Raw genomic sequence first — 18755 nt, forward strand, 5'->3', positions numbered from 1 at the left:
GTAAAATTAATAAAATAGTGATACTTCAAATACAATTTTATAATGAAATTTAAAGGGATTTAATTTACCGCCTTTGCGTAAAATCTGAAATTTGATTTTGATATTTATCAAGAGAAAAATCTGCCGAATTTCGTCTAGCTGGGAAATTTTGCTCTTGATATAGAGTGAAGCCATTATCAGGTATTGGAGATGTTGCTAAATGTGCAGATGATTCGACTTCATCTTCGGGGACTTCTTCCACAAAAAATGCCTCACCGGATTCCCCAAGTTTCATTTGAATATTCAATTGTTCTCCATTCAATTCCAAATCCACCTAAGGAAATAATTGAAACGATAAAATTAATAAAAATAAACTTACATAACAGTTTGCTTTAATATGTTTCATTATAACAAAAACGAATTGCAAATTTTGACACATATTTGTGTACAAAACCAAGGTGAAAGTTTTTCGTGGCTTTAGTGCTCTACTAAAAGCAGTTGAACGCTTTAAAACCGGTGCTCGCTTGTGTAACAAGTCAGCGACGGTTATCCGAGCTTAACAAGTAACACATCTTTCCTGTCTATTACGTTACATTGCGTTTATCACACTGAGAGATGAAAATAGAGAAAGGTGATCACTATTCGAGTTATTCAATCGAATATGCAATCTTGCAAATTTGGTCATTGAACCGGTAGAACAGGAATTGACCAAAACAAACAAAAAAATAGCTAAAACCAATTTTAAAAGGAAAATCAGATTAGGAAACAAGGTCATGGTGTATTACATGTCAAAAAATGTATGCATGTATCGGAAAGCTGTTTAAATATTTGTACGTATGTATGTACATATATTGGTGATTCGTATTGTAAATATTAACTAAGTAAGTCATAAAATTGTGAAGTCATGGATGACACTTACCACTTTGAGCCGGCTCCTGAGAACTCCCAGCTTCCCGAATCTAACATGAAACGGGGAGCACGTGAATGATCCATTTGGTTGTTCGACGATGACGACATCTATAGCACCGGTCAGAGTGGCACCGTTGATCTCGTTGTAAAACTCTTTGACGTTGTTGAACACGCGACCCAAATAGTTCATGGAATACATGTTGGATGGCTTATGTATTTGTCCACTTTATAGATTAAGAACACTTCACACACCGTTTCAAATATTAATCAGTCAGTACATCTACACTATATCCATTTTACACAAGAACGAGGTATTTCGATGCACGCTCACTATGTTTGCAACGTTTCACTTTTCATTGCGATAAATGCTGAAACAAACAATGAAAAAATTGTCAATTAAGTAAATTTAGGGTGCAAAAGCGTTGTACAAGTAAAAATTTGGCAGAGAATCTTGGCACATATGCACTGAAAATTGGCAGTCTTCGGTTCTTGTTTTCAAGAACAACTACATACATACATACAAATTTTTCAATATTGAATGTTCTCAATCAGTTCGGTTATTCAATTGAAAAGTTTTCAATACAGAATGTATTGGAATTTAATTTCGAGGTTTGCAAGACATTGCAGTACACATGTAATGTCATAATAACGAAAAGGTTAAGAGCCACTGTTGTATACGTCAATTTCAGTTTGCTTTGGTGCCTCGAAGCGAAAAAATATTTATTCAATACGCATGTGATAATATATTCATAAACATATTTTCAAAGTTTTCATTCAACATCAAGGTTATGCAGCCTAATTATACAAAGACTTTTCTAAAAACATTTTTATTTTGAATTTCACGTGAGATCATCATCATTGTTTGTACAATAAGTCAAATAATTCATTAATTATATAACCAACGTGAGCATAATTTCGGAAGAAACTGCATACCTGCCAAGAATTTAGGTAATGACTAATATATCAAAATAGGAAAATACTCATTACAGGGGTAGGAAAATCAAAAGATTATAAACTTGTTTTACTGACGGTATTGGCAATAACGTCAACTGTTTTCCTTTGTTGCAACAAACACTTGAGTCAATAGGGAAGAATTCAACGTCATGCAAAAAGCATACATATGTACATGGGAGTGTGTTTGTTAATTTTTCATAATCGTACGATATATGTATATTATACATATATAATTTAAAATAATCCATATTTGTATGTCAATACAACAAAATGTATTAAATTACATTTTTACAATATTGAAATTTTGAAAAGGTTTAGTTTGGGACAGAAATTGTTTTCAAAACATGTAAAACCCCTTTCAATAATTTATTTATTCGTTAAAGTGGTTTTTTTCCAATACGCTTGTTATGAAATAGAATTGATTCAAGGAAATCGAAAATTCAATCGAGACAAAATAAAACGAGCACAGATATCGCAAGCGCAAATAGCGAGGCCGGTAAAGACTGCAAAAATAATTAAAAAATATTTAGCAGCAACTTTTAAAACATCAATATGGTTAAGGTAATTTTTTAAAATTTATACCATGTTTTCCAACGCAACAACCACGAATGAACCCACGCTTACAAACGTGTAGTAAACAAACCGCTCAACTGGGACATAGTACATACATAACATATTATAAACACAGTGGGAGAGTATCGAAAATGGAAAATAATTCCATATACATATTATATTATATATTGAAAATTGATTACGATAATATCATGAACAACAATATCATAATCGTCTTAGCATCTGTGGAAATTTCAAGAAATTGAAATAATTCATATGAACATTTTGTCCAATGGAACTGATCCCATTGGTTTCATAGGTATTTTTTGTAAAATATAAAATAAAATTATTACAGACAGCAGTAAATTGTTGCTGCTGTCATTTACTATTAATATATTACATAAATAAACATCAAAGTTTCCTTTTACATATGCACATACAAAAAAGATTCACCATTTCGTGGGTATAAAAAATACTCACTTAGGTTAGTTCCATGCTAAATTACGTATAATTATAGTTTAGTAAAAACAATGAAATATTTGTATTTTACTCAGTATCATGTATTTTATAATGATATCTGTGATAGATCTACTTTTTTTGACGAATTGGCCGAAGTGATGAGTTTCCGGTTTGTTTTGGCTCAAAATTTGACTATCATTGCCAGACGTTACGGCTACAAATTGGATATTGGAAAGACAAAAAAATTACACTTTGAATCATTTCTGGAGACAAAACAATAAACGCTTATTACGTGTAGTCAATTGGTTGTTGATTTGCAAGTGAGTATGAACACAAAATGCGTCGCTCTACTTTCTTAATTGCAAAGTCGTGTGAAAGATAGTAATTCACTCATCTTCTTCTACGTCGTCTTCGACACAGTTTCTTCGAAAATTTGAGGGAAAGTCACACATTGTGCGTTGGAACTAACATCCAAAAACCAAATACTGGTTTGTTTATTATGTAGATTGGTATTGCCGAGCCACGGCCCGATAAAATAGTGGTTTCCGGTTTTAATATAATATGTACGTATGTACATCGGATTCGGACAAAAGATGAAGCACAAGATCAACGACACTCGTGTCCAGCTCAACATTCATACAAATCGTAGTCTTTGTATAAGAAAAATCTTTGTATGAGAATAATTCATCAAATCAAATCAATGACAACCGGCACACACCTTCTTTGGATACGTATCAGTTGCATGTTTTCCAAAGCGTTCACGTAGTACGAGATACGTCACTTGTTTACAGCTAACGAGTGTTTATACATACATAATACGAGTCACGGTCACAACGAGTTGTTTACGCTGCGTTTGTTGTTATCGTCGGATTAGATGCCAGGAAGACAAAATCTAATCTATAATTTGGAAAGAGACTTTGTATGTAAATATCCTTGGTCGTCGTCGTCGTCGTCTTCGTCGTCTTCGTCGTCGTCGTCCGTAGATCGGTGACGTCATCGAACACGTGATTCGATTTTTTTTTTTTTCGATCCATGGGCGCCGATTTGTTTTTTTCGATTCAATGGATTCACCCCCGCGGGGGCGCAAAGCGAGTAGTTTCATGGGGCCCCGCCAGGGGCGCCACAAGGGGCGCAGCCCCGTGGGGCCCCAGCCTCATGGGGCGCAGCCCCATGGGGCTCAAAAGGGGGCGCCACGAGGGGCGCAGCCTCATGGGGCGCAGCCCCATGGGGCTCAAAAGGGGGCGCCACGAGGGGCGCAGCCCCGTGGGGCCCCGGGGGGGCCCAGCCTCATGGGGCGCAGCCCCATGGGGCTCAAAAGGGGGCGCCACAAGGGGCGCAGCCCCGTGGGGCCCCGTGGGGCCCCGAAGGGGGCCCGGGGGGCCCAGCCTCATGGGGCGCAGCCCCATGGGGCTCAAAAGGGGGCGCCACAAGGGGCGCAGCCCCGTGGGGCCCCGGGGGGGCCCAGCCTCATGGGGCGCAGCCCCATGGGGCTCAAAAGGGGGCGCCACAAGGGGCGCAGCCCCGTGGGGCCCCGTGGGGCCCGGGGGGCCCAGCCTCATGGGGCGCAGCCCCATGGGGCTCAAAAGGGGGCGCCACAAGGGGCGCAGCCCCGTGGGGCCCCGAAGGGGGCCCGGGGGGCCCAGCCTCATGGGGCGCAGCCCCATGGGGCTCAAAAGGGGGCGCCACAAGGGGCGCAGCCCCGTGGGGCCCCGAAGGGGGCCCGGGGGGCCCAGCCTCATGGGGCGCAAGCCCTAATAGGCATTAACTAAGGGGGGCGAAGCCCTAGACGGCAATTAATCATGGGGGCGCGGAGGGGCGAAGCCCTAAAAGGCAACTGATCATGGGGGCGAAGCCTTAGACGGCATTTAATCATGGGGGCGCGGAGGGGCGAAGCCCTAAAAGGCATTAACTAAGGGGGGCGAAGCCCTAAACGGCAATTAATCTTGGGGGCGCGGGGGGCGAAGCCCTAAAAGGCAACTGATCATGGGGGCGAAGCCTTAGACGGCATTTAATCATGGGGGCGCGGAGGGGCGAAGCCCTAAAAGGCATTAACTAAGGGGGGCGAAGCCCTAAACGGCAATTAATCTTGGGGGCGCGGGGGGCGAAGCCCTAAAAGGCAACTGATCATGGGAGCGAAGCCTTAGACGGCATTTAATCATGGGGGCGCGGAGGGGCGAAGCCCTAAAAGGCATTAACTAAGGGGGGCGAAGCCCTAAACGGCAATTAATCTTGGGGGCGCGGGGGGCGAAGCCCTAAAAGGCATTAACTAAGGGGGGCGAAGCCCTAGACGGCATTTAATCATGGGGGTGCGGAGGGGCGAAGCCCTAAAAGGCATTAACTAAGGGGGGCGAAGCCCTAAACGGCAATTAATCTTGGGGGCGCGGGGGGCGAAGCCCTAAAAGGCAACTGATCATGGGGGCGAAGCCTTAGACGGCATTTAATCATGGGGGCGCGGAGGGGCGAAGCCCTAAAAGGCATTAACTAAGGGGGGCGAAGCCCTAAACGGCAATTAATCTTGGGGGCGCGGGGGGCGAAGCCCTAAAAGGCATTAACTAAGGGGGGCGAAGCCCTAGACGGCATTTAATCATGGGGGTGCGGAGGGGCGAAGCCCTAAAAGGCATTAACTAAGGGGGGCGAAGCCCTAAACGGCAATTGCTCATGGGGCGTGGAGGGGCGAAGCCCTAGAAGGCAAAGGCTCAGGGGGGCGCCGAGGGCGAAGCCCTAGAAGGCAAAAAAAAATTTTGATTTTTTTTTTTGATTTTTTAAAAATTTTTTTTTTAATTTTTTTTTTATTTTTTTTTTTAATTTTTTTTTTTGATTTTTTTTTTATTTTTTTTTTTAATTTTTAAATTTTTTTTTAATTTTTTTTTTTTTTTAATTAAATTAGCTTAGTCATGTTTAAGCGGTTTATATTATAAACACTGAGCGAAGCCGGGTAATACAGCTAGTCTAATCTATAATTTGGAAAGAGACTTTGTATGTATCCTTGGTCGTCGTTTTCGTCGTCGTCGTCGTCGTCGTCCGTAGATCGGTGACGTCATCGAACACGTGATTCGATTTTTTTTTTTTCGATCCATGGGCGCCGATTTGTTTTTTTCGTTTCAATGGATTCACCCCCGCGGGGGCGCAAGGCGAGTAGCTTCATGGGGCCCCGCCAGGGGCGCCACAAGGGGCGCAGCCCCGTGGGGCCCCAGCCTCATGGGGCGCAGCCCCATGGGGCTCAAAAGGGGGCGCCACAAGGGGCGCAGCCCCGTGGGGCCCCGAAGGGGGCCCGGGGGGCCCAGCCTCATGGGGCGCAGCCCCATGGGGCTCAAAAGGGGGCGCCACAAGGGACGCAGCCCCGTGGGGCCCCGAAGGGGGCCCGGGGGGCCCAGCCTCATGGGGCGCAGCCCCATGGGGCTCAAAAGGGGGCGCCACAAGGGACGCAGCCCCGTGGGGCCCCGAAGGGGGCCCGGGGGGCCCAGCCTCATGGGGCGCAGCCCCATGGGGCTCAAAAGGGGGCGCCACAAGGGGCGCAGCCCCGTGGGGCCCCGAATGGGGGCCCGGGGGGCCCAGCCTCATGGGGCGCAGCCCCATGGGGCTCAAAAGGGGGCGCCACAAGGGGCGCAGCCCCGTGGGGCCCCGAAGGGGGCCCGGGGGGCCCAGCCTCATGGGGCGCAAGCCCTAATAGGCATTAACTAAGGGGGGCGAAGCCCTAAAAGGCAACTGATCATGGGGGCGAAGCCTTAGACGGCATTTAATCATGGGGGCGCGGAGGGGCGAAGCCCTAAAAGGCATTAACTAAGGGGGGCGAAGCCCTAAACGGCAATTAATCTTGGGGGCGCGGGGGGCGAAGCCCTAAAAGGCATTAACTAGGGGGGGCGAAGCCCTAGACGGCATTTAATCATGGGGGTGCGGAGGGGCGAAGCCCTAAAAGGCATTAACTAAGGGGGGCGAAGCCCGAAACGGCAATTAATCTTGGGGGCGCGGGGGGCGAAGCCCTAAAAGGCATTAACTAAGGGGGGCGAAGCCCTAAACGGCAATTAATCTTGGGGGCGCGGGGGGCGAAGCCCTAAAAGGCATTAACTAGGGGGGGCGAAGCCCTAGACGGCATTTAATCATGGGGGTGCGGAGGGGCGAAGCCCTAAAAGGCATTAACTAAGGGGGGCGAAGCCCGAAACGGCAATTAATCTTGGGGGCGCGGGGGGCGAAGCCCTAAAAGGCATTAACTAAGGGGGGCGAAGCCCTAGACGGCTTTGAATCATGGGGGCGCGGAGGGGCGAAGCCCTAAAAGGCAACTGATCATGGGGGCGAAGCCCTAAACGGCAATTGCTCATGGGGCGTGGAGGGGCGAAGCCCTAGAAGGCAAAGGCTCAGGGGGGTGCCGAGGGCGAAGCCCTAGAAGGCAAAAAAAAAAATTTGATTTTTTTTTTTTGATTTTTTTAAAATTTTTTTTGATTTTTTTTTTTATTTTTTTTTTGATTTTTTTTTTTTTTTTTATTTTTTTTTTTATTTTTTTTTAAATTTTTAAATTTTTTTTTTTTTTTTAATTAAATTAGCTAAGTCATGTTTAAGCGGTTTATATTATAAACACTGAGCGAAGCCGGGTAATACAGCTAGTATAATATAATTAAAAGGCATGGCAAGTGTTTACGAAACGGAGCAAATCATATTTTTTAATGCTACATTCGACGACCTTGACCGCTAATGATTTCACTTCCTTTTGATGCCTTTTTATTTCGATTTTGATGTAGAATCACATCTGAGCCAAAATTTGAGCTGAACACTTGGCAAGGCAATTATGATTGCACCTATGTTAACCGGCTATGAATATGCATATATGTATATGTATGTACAGTGAGCGACAAAAATAGGTACGCAGTAGCAAAATTTCATTTTATTCGTTTATATCGCAATATTTTTGATTTAAAAGTTTCTGAAATCATGACTAGGATCATTAAGATAATAAAACAAGACAAATAATTAATTATATTGATGTATTTATTGAGATATTGGAATTATTTACGAAATGGACAAAGTTGGGAAAAAAGTATTGGCAGTTCTTCGGGCGTTTTTAATTTAATTTAAAGCGGTTTTCACGGTATAAATTTTTTAAATGTTTCCTATTAATAATATATACATAAAACAATAATATATAAATAAAATAAAGCTTAATATTTAGTAATTCCCCCTTTGTTTTTCATTACTGCCTCAATTCTTCTGGGCATAGAATAAAACAATTTTTTTATAACATCTGGGGAAATATCCTTTTCCCATGTCTCCGTTATTATGTTTACGAGCTCCTGAAGTGTTTTTGGATTGCGGGCTCTTACTTTCCTCTTCAAAATCGCCCATAAATTTTCGATAATGTTCAGGTCTGGACTGTTCCCGGGCCAGGTAAGGGATTTAATTCCCAAACTTTCATTATAATTGGTTATCTAAAACAAGTCGATGATATTTACCACATAAAAAAACAAATTAAAGATAGAAAAACGGTTAGATAACTTACAGAACGAGCTCGATGACAAGGTAAAGATTCGTCCTGAAATATTGGTTCAGCGACGGATTCTGTGAGTGCTTCGATGGTGGGTAAAACACGTTCCCGTATCGTGTTTTCGTATTGGATGGCATTCATGGACCCTCGGACGAACTCTAGCACCCCCATTCCATATCCTGTAATGCACCCCCATATCATGACATACGGGGAATGCTTCGCGGTCGCGAAACACAACTTGCGTGAAAACATCCTCCACTTCTACGGCGAACTGTGGTCTTCCCATCAGATCCAATAAGATTCCAATTAGATTCATCTGAGAACACCACCCTGTACCAGTCCTCTGATATCCAATTCTTCTTGTCCTTGGCCCATTTCAAGTGCTTTTTCTTCATTGAAACCGCCAGAAGTGGCTTTTTCGCGAATTTTATCGCTCTAAACCCTAATTTATTCAGCTTCCTTTGGATCATACGGGTATGTACTGCTGTGGATGTTGAAGTGTAAACCTCATTCCTGATTTTAGAAGCAGTAATAAATTGATCTTGAAGAGCAGCACGTTTTATGACACGATTTTCACGTTCCATCAATTTTGACATCCTTCCAGATCCTGGAGCCCTTGGTAATAATCCTGTATCACTGTATTTTTTGATGAATTTTCTCACAGAACCTTCACTGGACCCCACCCGACGAGCAATCTCTCGATACGCGATTCGCTCTTTCGTAAGAGCCAAAATTACCGCTTTTTCATCGGTCGACATTTGGCGCGCGGACGACATTTTTCTGATGCGATGTTATTGCAACTAAAGTTAACGCGAAACTAAATAGGGAATTGACCATCAGCTTTGTAAATCTTTGTACCAACGGTACATAGAGTTGTGTAAAAAAAAAAAAAAGGTTGGGGTCTCATTGTTTACGGCAGGTAGAGAGGTTTGTTTCGCGCTGTTTGTCCGAAATCTATGTGCGTACCTATTTTTGTCGCTCACTGTAGGTACATTCAATTTCAGCACATGAAATCTGCATTCAAATTTAAGTTCACTTTTAAGTTCCTCACACATAAATATGTATATAATATGGTACCAAGACAACTCAAGTTCAGAAATATTTATTTATATTTACATACATACATACTATGTACCTAGATATATTAAAACATTTCAGTTCTACATATGTACATACATAGAAATTGGGACCATAAAAGTCGTTATCTTTTCCAAATTTCCATTGTGTTCTCTTCAGAAATCAAGGAAAAATAATTAGATATAAAACCTTTCCCAAAGAAATAAACATACATCACTGAAATGACAGATTAAAAATAGAGCATAAATGTATGTACCTATATAACACTGTTAAACAAAGACTTATTTACAGAAACAATTCTCGCTGATTCTTATATAATTTTGCCTGCTAAATCCGAATATGCCACCAGCCTCCACTTTTTTGTAATTGTAAGTTTTACTCACAAATTAGCATATCTCGACCCTAATGTTTAATTTATTTTTTCGAAGCCACAATCTTCTTTAACCATGCATTTTTAAAAGTTGTAGCCATACTATTGGGTTTGCCGTTTGGATACACGAAGATTTGCTGTTTTCTGTGAGTGGGCAGTAGGGACAGAAAAGAATAGTTCATTTATCATTTATATTTTACGTTTAATTTTGTATCTCAGTGATAATTATACCGAGTAGGTACATATGCAGAAAAAACAAACGAAACTAATTCCAAAAACTAACAATTTTACTGAAAGTTTCCAACCGATAACGACAATTCACATATTTGACAAAAAATTACCAACTCGAATCAATATTCCAAGAACTGATAAAATCTCAATTGTTTCTTTGAAAGACAATTCCACAAAGCCACTATTAGTAGTTAAGACGACAACCTGGATAAGTTGGTGATTGTATGAATGTATGTATATACATAAATGAGAATGAAAAAAGTGCCTTTACCACTGTTTTAATGAGTTGCAAAGGGGTGATAGAAAGAGGCGTATAGATGGCTAGCTGTCAGTAATTCTGATTCCAACCCGAGGAGTGGAAGTGGTTCAAAATCAGATCATAATTTTTGACGAACAGGAATGAAAAGACGAACAGGAATGTCACTGAAATAACAGAATGAAGCTAATAAAAAGCTTGTAATAAATTAAGAAGAACGGAGTATCGAGGAGATATTTTTCGAATCGATGGTATACCCTGGACTAACGCTGTAAAAATAATGATCACAAAATTAACACATCACGTAACTTGAGTCAATTGGAAGTAAATTCGCTCATCGTTTCGAAACATTGACCAATTTCAATTCCAGAACTATGTAATTAGATGAGCTATAGTTAAGCTGGACGTCGAACCAGGTCCAGTTCAACGTTCGCAATGATCAGACAATCTTCGGGCGAGATCTTGATTGCGGAGTCGCTGTGAACACGCTGCGTTGCGTTGATGCAACATACATAAATTCAGCTAATAATAAATAATATGAACGCGGAATATGGAGCCGCAGTTTGTGGTGCAATCGCTATCGCACACGTGGTCCAGATTGAATGATGTGTGTATATCTATAAAAAGAACATCAAAGTTCATTTCACTTGGAAGGAGACTTTGCACGGGGAGTAAAAAACGACTTTGGTGCATTTTTTCGGCGGGCAGGTTAGTTCATCTGGGGTCATTGGTATCGCAAAAATAAATAAATGAAAGACAATCCACATATGTATCCCATCGTTTTGTATGTATAATATGTAATAAGAATATCAATTGAAAATAATGAGAAATTTCTCTCATTCGAATGTGAGCGTCTAATTTGAACGACAACCGACTGACTACATATGAATAAATGCAAACGAAACGCGTTATATAAAATATGTAGGTACTTTATAAAAAAAAAAGCGAAAATTTCACAATGCATTATACATACATATGTATGTACAATATGCACGTATACGTGATATGATAACGTTCACCAATCACCACGTACACAATACACATTGATCGATATTTGACGTAAACACTTATTAATTACATCTTGCGACATACAAAATACACATGTTTGTAGTTTTACCTAAAATAAAATAACTAACAAAGTATTTTGAGATATGTAGGTAATTCAATATTAATAAACTACACTACACAGCAAATATCCAGCGGGGTGTGGTGCACACACACAAAGAGACACATTCATTCTATTCAGTCGCTGGATGCCTTAAATGATACATTAAAAGTAATTAATAAAATCCAAAATATGTATTTTTTATTTAAAATACTTACGAAACATAATTTTGAAAAAACTAACGTGACATATCATTTAAAAAATGTAAGTTGAAACCAAGAAGACTTAACAAAAAATAAAAAGCCGGATCCACTAGGCAGAAAAGAGCTGTGGATGTATTATATGTACGTCCAATTGGCGATCACGAAGCTGGAGCATGCGGAAAATTTGGTAGTTTTCCACGTAAAATAAGTACGCTTGAAACAGGTGCCAAAATGTTGATGACCGTTCACGTATGATTGTTGCAAATAGTTGCCAAAACGACAGCAAAGAGAAAAATAATACGTCTTTTAATTTATGTAAAAATCACACAGACATACACATATACATACATATTTCGAAATCGACTCGAATCGTTCAACCGTCAAACGGACAGGTTAAAAATAAGCACTGACTCGCCGATTAAATTAGGGGAAGAGTTTTGTACACCGATGTCAGTGGAAAAGTACAAAGCGAACGTGTCGCTAAGTCGTTTGCAAAATTTGACCCAGATTTTTGGCGAATTTATTAAAAAAAAAATTGCATTCAACTATTGACCCAACCACTACATACTCACAAAACATTATATTTTTACAATACGTTTTATTCTATGTTCAACAACTTAAGCTTTCACACGGTGCGTATCGACAATATGACATTGAAGTTTCCAGACAGACAGGCAGTGATAAATTTATGAATTGTATCAAAAAGCAAGTAAAAGGTCAATATTATAATTAAATTTTGCCTAATTAGCAATCTAAGAAACTGGGTGAATATCAGCTGAAAGTGATTAATTTGACATTCAATGTCTATTAAAGCCAATGCAGTGCAGTGTGCATTTGTATGGAATTGTGCACTGTACGTCAGTGTTCGCCAAGTGAGTTGTTCTTGGGCGTGAGGGGGGGAAAGGGTATGCGAATAACCCGGCGCCCGGCTTTCGAAGGGGGCTCGGGGCCCCCGCACATATGTACATTTTTAGCAAAAGTATAAAAGCAATATTTGGCCTTTATACTCTTAGGGTTTTTTGGACACTAAGCAAAATGGTATAACTGTTTTCGACTGACGGATTTTACCTACTTTTTATGGCATAATAAAATTTAGGGAAAAATCCGTTCTGGTGTTCAGAATGGGCAGTTCCCTCGTCACAATATCCAAAACAAATTAGTAAAATAAACCTTGGCCGATTCAATCAGGTAACAAGCGGACAGTTAAAAGTACGAGATTAGTGCATTTTTACATCGATAATAAAGATAAAATCTTTCATATTTACCTATTTGCAAATTTGTTATGAAACTTTTAACTAAAAATTGCAAATTTGATGCACGTGCTATTCCTAGAATAATCGTTAAAAGTATTTGTTTATCTTTCGACATAAGGAAAATACATTATTCAAACACGTTAAAATTTTGCTGTATAATTGCGAACGATAGACTGGATTTAGAATATTTCAAAGGTAGTTTTTAAATTAATAATATTTGTCGTTTACGAATTCATTTTTATTATTCAACCGTTTTCTATGTTGATTATTTTAACCCATAATGAACATGAATGTATATGTATATATATAGAGACATTTTAAAAAGCTCTCACAGAAAAAAAATCATCCCAAATTCAATACATTATTACCTACTATGTACTTGCTTTTCCATAAATAATATAAGTTGATATTTTACGTTTTTTTTATGTTATATGTTTAATTTTTATTTCATGTATGACAGCACTATTTTTTTTAAATGAAACTATTTTTTAACGTGTGTATACATGTTTTAATTCTTTAACTTTTATAGTTTGTTGTCGTATTTAATTAATTTCATTTGTTTCACTGTATTGTATTTACACATATAAATTAATATGTAATATATTTTTATCATTAGCAACGATTTTAATTGAAATATCCACATCTTTTTTTTTTTTACATATTTTGAATTTTTTTTTACTAAAGGTCAAGGGGGGGGGGGGGCGGATTTTCTCTCTACGGCCCTGTATATATGTATATATTATTTATACAATGAATAAAAACAAAATATCCTCAAAAAAGAGATACATATGTACATATGTATGTATATGTATGTTGGAGGCACAGGGCATACTTTAAAATCGATGAATTTTTAATTTAAAGTTTCCACGATACGATGAAAGTTTTTTACTAGTTCCATTGATGTCAATCCAAAATTCACGTTTTCGCTCCGGCCTCATACACACCCACATAGAAAGATAGGGGACCTTCTATTATTAGGATTTTTAAGCTTTTCATTTTTGTGAAATATATTTTAGAAATTTCAATTAAAATATACCATGATTTTCTGTGAATATTTCTTTTCATATTTAATCTTTGGCAAGTGAAAGTAATTTTATTTATATGGTAGTTTTGAAGGAAAACTTACCGGTAATAATGGCATCGTTCAGATGGAAAACAAATGTCAATCTTAGACGTCTACGGCGTAGAGTCTACCCCATAGTCGATTGAATTGTCTTTGTGGTCAGGGGGGAATCGTACAGATATTATGTTTTAAGAATTTAAGGTACAAAAAAAAAACAATTGTATAAATAATCAAGTAAATGTAAAGTGAAACTTGAAAAAAAAATTGGCGAAAAGCTTCATCAAAATCACGGCTACTAGGCCTCTCTTTTGAAAAAAATCTAAATTTGGTGCACTTCTTTATACAAACGCATTTTTAAATGATAAAAATTAATTAAAAATACAAATATAATATAATTGACAGAACAATAAAAAGGTTTTACTAAAATTAGTTTGTTTTAAATGCGATGGTAAATCTATGTTTATTAATCGAAAAATATGGTATTTCTTTTTCGATTAATAAACAGGCTCGATAAAACTATATCAATAGCAGCTAGCAAATCTAATGTCTAGAGGTAGGATAGTCACAGTGCTATCCATTGTTCCATTGTTGTAAATCCTTTGTAAAAAAGATTCGGCAAACCTTTAACAATGCATTTACAACCTTTGAACAATACGCGGCACCTTCTGGGTCCGGTGACTACTAATGTCTCTCTTTTTATCGTATGTATGTACATATGTATGTACATATATATGCACATATGTACTGTGTCGTTTTTTATATTTTGCGATTCTATAATATAAGAAGCTTTGCACGATGCATTTGATGGAACAGAAAATATTTTCTTGAACGTTTGTTTCTGTTTTCTTATCTAATTTTATTTTGAAAAAGTATTATGTTTCAAGATGCCTATTTAATTTACCTGCAGCCAAAAACTTTCGTTCAGAGCAAACATATTGGTCTTTTCAAGCCATCTATGTATGTACATATGTACATACATACACACAGATGTACACATACTAGCAATTATGAATTCCATTGATAAATATGTAGGATGAATCATATTTTCTTGTCTTGATATTTCTAATTTTTTTAATATAAACTAATTTTTTTCGCGTCTCAATTTTCCCAATCTGTGTATCACTGGTTTAGGATCAGTTTTAATATGCAAGAAAAACTGCTAATCTGTACAACAAGTAATTAGTAATTAATGTGAAACGTAAAGGAGGTTTGTAAAAAGTAAAAGATTACAACAAGTAATCTTTTTGAACGAGAATGAAGGTTGCAAAATATTCGGAGTTCGCTTCTTAGACGAATATCCGGCTTTATGTATGTATGTATGTATTTGCTATAAAATTTGCAAAAGTCAAGAGCAAGCGATAGGAATGCCAAGGAAATTTAATAAGTTTATTGATATTTTCGAAAAATATCCACATTTAGAAAATCTATTGTAGTACTTTTACGTTGCCAAAAAACAATATTGAACTGAAAAGATTCGAAGACTAGCAGATATTCTAAAGAAAATTCTTCATCGATTGAAGGACTTTTAAGCAGAATGCAGAATTTTGGAGTTAATAAAAATTGTAATGATTACATTCCAAGTATAAAATATGTATGTATGTACTTACTATGCGGTTGTTTACTGATTTGTTAGTGATACTGTAACGTGGGAGCATGAGATCCACTGTATAAGTGCATTCGTGGGTGAACATTACAGATAAAAAATTCGGATAACGGGACTCAGTAAGTGCCCGCACAAAGGATACGCCGGAGTTCTCACAGACCTGGGCGAGTGCGTGCATAAAAACAATAGACTCGCAAAGGAAGATCTTTAGGTGCCTAGAAAACATACACATTAATGGATCGAAGAAGCTGTGCTGTGCAACTTGTCCTTTATAAGGAGGTACACGCGGTAGACCTCTGGAATCGTTAAATAAATCCTGTAAAGCGACTTTGGCCTTTCATTTGGATCCTGAACCCACCCCTACACAAAAATACTATGTTTGGATGATGATTGGAATAGTGAACAAAATTAGAGACTGTTTGATTTTACAACCCGCGATGACCACTTAACTTTCTAATGATGACAAACCATGCTGTCTCAGTGTGATGCGACCCAGACTATGTCTATTCATAGATGTCCAAGGGCGTTCCTAGAGTGGACGATTGGCCTAGAACAGAACGGCGGTCGTGTGTCAACGCACCGGACACTGAAGAAGACTTATTAACTGCAATCTTCGACATAGAAAAATAAAAAGTGGAAACCACACACCATAATTGAGTAGATAAGTAGAATGGTAAATCACATATGTGTATGTAGGTACTATAATATAATATAACGGCTCACGGTACAAAGGTGGAAATGGCTCACGAGTCAGGTTCAAGTGCACGGTCACAGCCGGTTGGCTAAGTTTAATTCGATTGCATTTGAATGCATCGAGGACGGATTCAAATAATGAGATAAATTTGGATCGTAAAATACAAGCAATTTTACACTGATCATACTGAAAATACATACGTAATATTTACACAGATTGAAAACACGCAAGGCAACGTAAGGCGACTAAGGGCGAAATCAGACAGGAAGGAGCATGGTTTTTTTTAGATACATACTTTTAAATATATGAAAAAATGTGGCATACCTTGCACATATTAATGGCACGCCTAGTACACCGTACTAAAATCACCCCCTGGAGTGTTTTCGGTAAAATTTTATCCTTGTTTGACAGCGATCGATAATGGTGTAACATCCCATATTTGAAGAAATGTAGAAGAACCCCCACAGCTGGGAGCCAAGCACTCGACGTGCCGTTTTTCCCTGTGTGATTTGGCCCTAACTGTCATCGAAGTGGTTTCGTCGCATCTAAGCAGTCAACCTTATGGTTATACGATTATCCACGTTTCGATACAAAAGCGTTATATGATGCGTGTCCGTAATATGTTAAGTAACTTCATAATTCAATATTAAACTGAATATCAAAAACAGTGGCGTAACTACTATGTAGCGGGGGTAATGCAGGTAGTGAAAAACTATTTCGGTTTGCTTGAATCTAGGAAAATTATTAATATGCCGGAAACAGAAATTCCAGACCATTGTTTGAACCTCAGAAAAAATATCCAGAAGTTTTCTCAAATTACTTCGAATCTCAATTTGCTTATGTACTTTTATGAATAAAGAAAGATCTTTCTGAAAAAATGACCATAAGGCAATTTTCAGAATTACTTATTACCAAGTACAGTTGTTTGGAGAGTGATTTTTCAGAAGTGCCTACATATTCATGTTATTTTTACTCTTCCGGTAACTGTCGCTAGTGAAGAAAGAAAATTCAATTAAAAATAATTAAAGATTACAAAAGAAATTCAATCGGTCCAACCAGACTCAATGAACTATCTTTGTTTACAATTGAACACAAAGAAGTAGCCAAAATGGACCTCAAACAACTAATTCATGACAGTAAGGCTTGAAAGAAGAAATTTTAAAATAATTTTTAATAAATGGTTTAAAGTCTCGTATGTCTTCATTGAATCGTCTGGCTTCGGTGTTGAAAAAATTAAGTGACTCAAACGGTTCGTTGAACCATACGGCACTACATATGTATGTACATACATTGATATATCATTACATATATTATTATACAGATATTGATTATTTTCAAATTCATAACCCATTAAAAAAATCTAAATGATAACGAACTGTGGTAGTTTGGACTTCGGAAAACCTAAAGAATGTGAGATAAATCGTCGTGATTTACAAAAAAGTAATCATTCTTAAGGCGATCGCGTCGCTGATTACAAAGTAAATATTACGTATGTATGTATTTGCACAAACTACTCATATGTGCATAAATATGTAAGACTTACATTCACATGTACATATATACATATGTATGTATCATAGACCAGAAGCATGAGAATCGATATCGCAAGTCGTAAGTAAGGTTTTATCTTACGTTCGAAACCGCACGTGGTTTGATTCTTAATAAAAACGTAAAATGTACACCTGTAGATTTATTAATATGTACTTACATAAAAAAATCCAGGTATAAATAATTTTGAAGATCAGTGTACCTTTGAAATGATAATGAGATGATAAGAGATAATTATGTTCGATGAAAGTTCAATCGATATCGAAGGATTTAGATGATATATATAGTTCAAATCAAATAAATAGCGCATTTCAGTTGGAACAATATAAAATTGAGTAATGTGTAGACAATTTCATATTTTTAGCAAGTAAAGGTTACATGTGATAAGTAAATCAGGAGACAATATGAGATAACCAGGCACGATACGAGCATGTATGTAGGTGAAAAACGATACTAACTTCCCAACTATCTATGAATGCATTTTATTCATAGAATTCTAGATGCGAATCACGTAAACCGATACATGTAATAATATTACATATCAAAGTCTCGAGCTGAAATCCAGAGCTGTAGAGTTTCTTTCGAACACACTCATATGAATAGATTTAAATAGTAATAAAGCTCGTAGACCGGCAGCAAATGTTACGACACAAAGGATAGTCGACGAGGCCAAAAGATGCAAATTAAAATCCAATTAAATGTAATCAGGCGATGTTAAAAATCCAAGAGACAGAAAAATGCACAATCATAATACTCGCATTGCGTCGAACTTATTGTACTGAAAATATTTATAGATAAGAAAATCTGAGCCGGTCAAATAGCCCGGCAACAGAGCAGATAAACGTTACGAAACGTGAACAATGTCCTCTGAATGGAACAATCTCATCAAAACTGATGACTAAAACGGAGAGCAACAGATTGAACTTTGATACGCGCGTCGAGCAAACGTACCCACATACTTTGTAAATTCACGTCTGTCTATTTTAGCAAACGGCAACGTGTTCCTAGTATTTTGGCAAACAATGT

General features: G+C 38.4%; 1 protein-coding gene across 2 annotated transcripts in view; it reads right to left on the bottom strand.

The window, feature by feature from the left end:
• Positions 1 to 18755, bottom strand: part of Lpin (phosphatidate phosphatase LPIN) — a 42173-nt gene that overhangs the window by 6650 nt on the left and 16768 nt on the right. For both annotated transcript variants that reach the window (XM_077440112.1, XM_077440120.1), the window contains exons 2-3: positions 899 to 1256; positions 69 to 313 (exon numbers count right to left, since the gene is read on the bottom strand). In XM_077440112.1, coding sequence (XP_077296238.1) covers positions 69 to 313; positions 899 to 1087 — 434 coding nt within the window. In that variant the 5' untranslated portion in view covers positions 1088 to 1256. The remainder of the gene's footprint in view (positions 1 to 68; positions 314 to 898; positions 1257 to 18755) is intronic.

Source organism: Arctopsyche grandis, chromosome 1 (assembly GCF_051622035.1).
Source record: "Arctopsyche grandis isolate Sample6627 chromosome 1, ASM5162203v2, whole genome shotgun sequence".
In the NCBI taxonomy this organism is placed as follows: domain Eukaryota; kingdom Metazoa; phylum Arthropoda; class Insecta; order Trichoptera; family Hydropsychidae; genus Arctopsyche; species Arctopsyche grandis.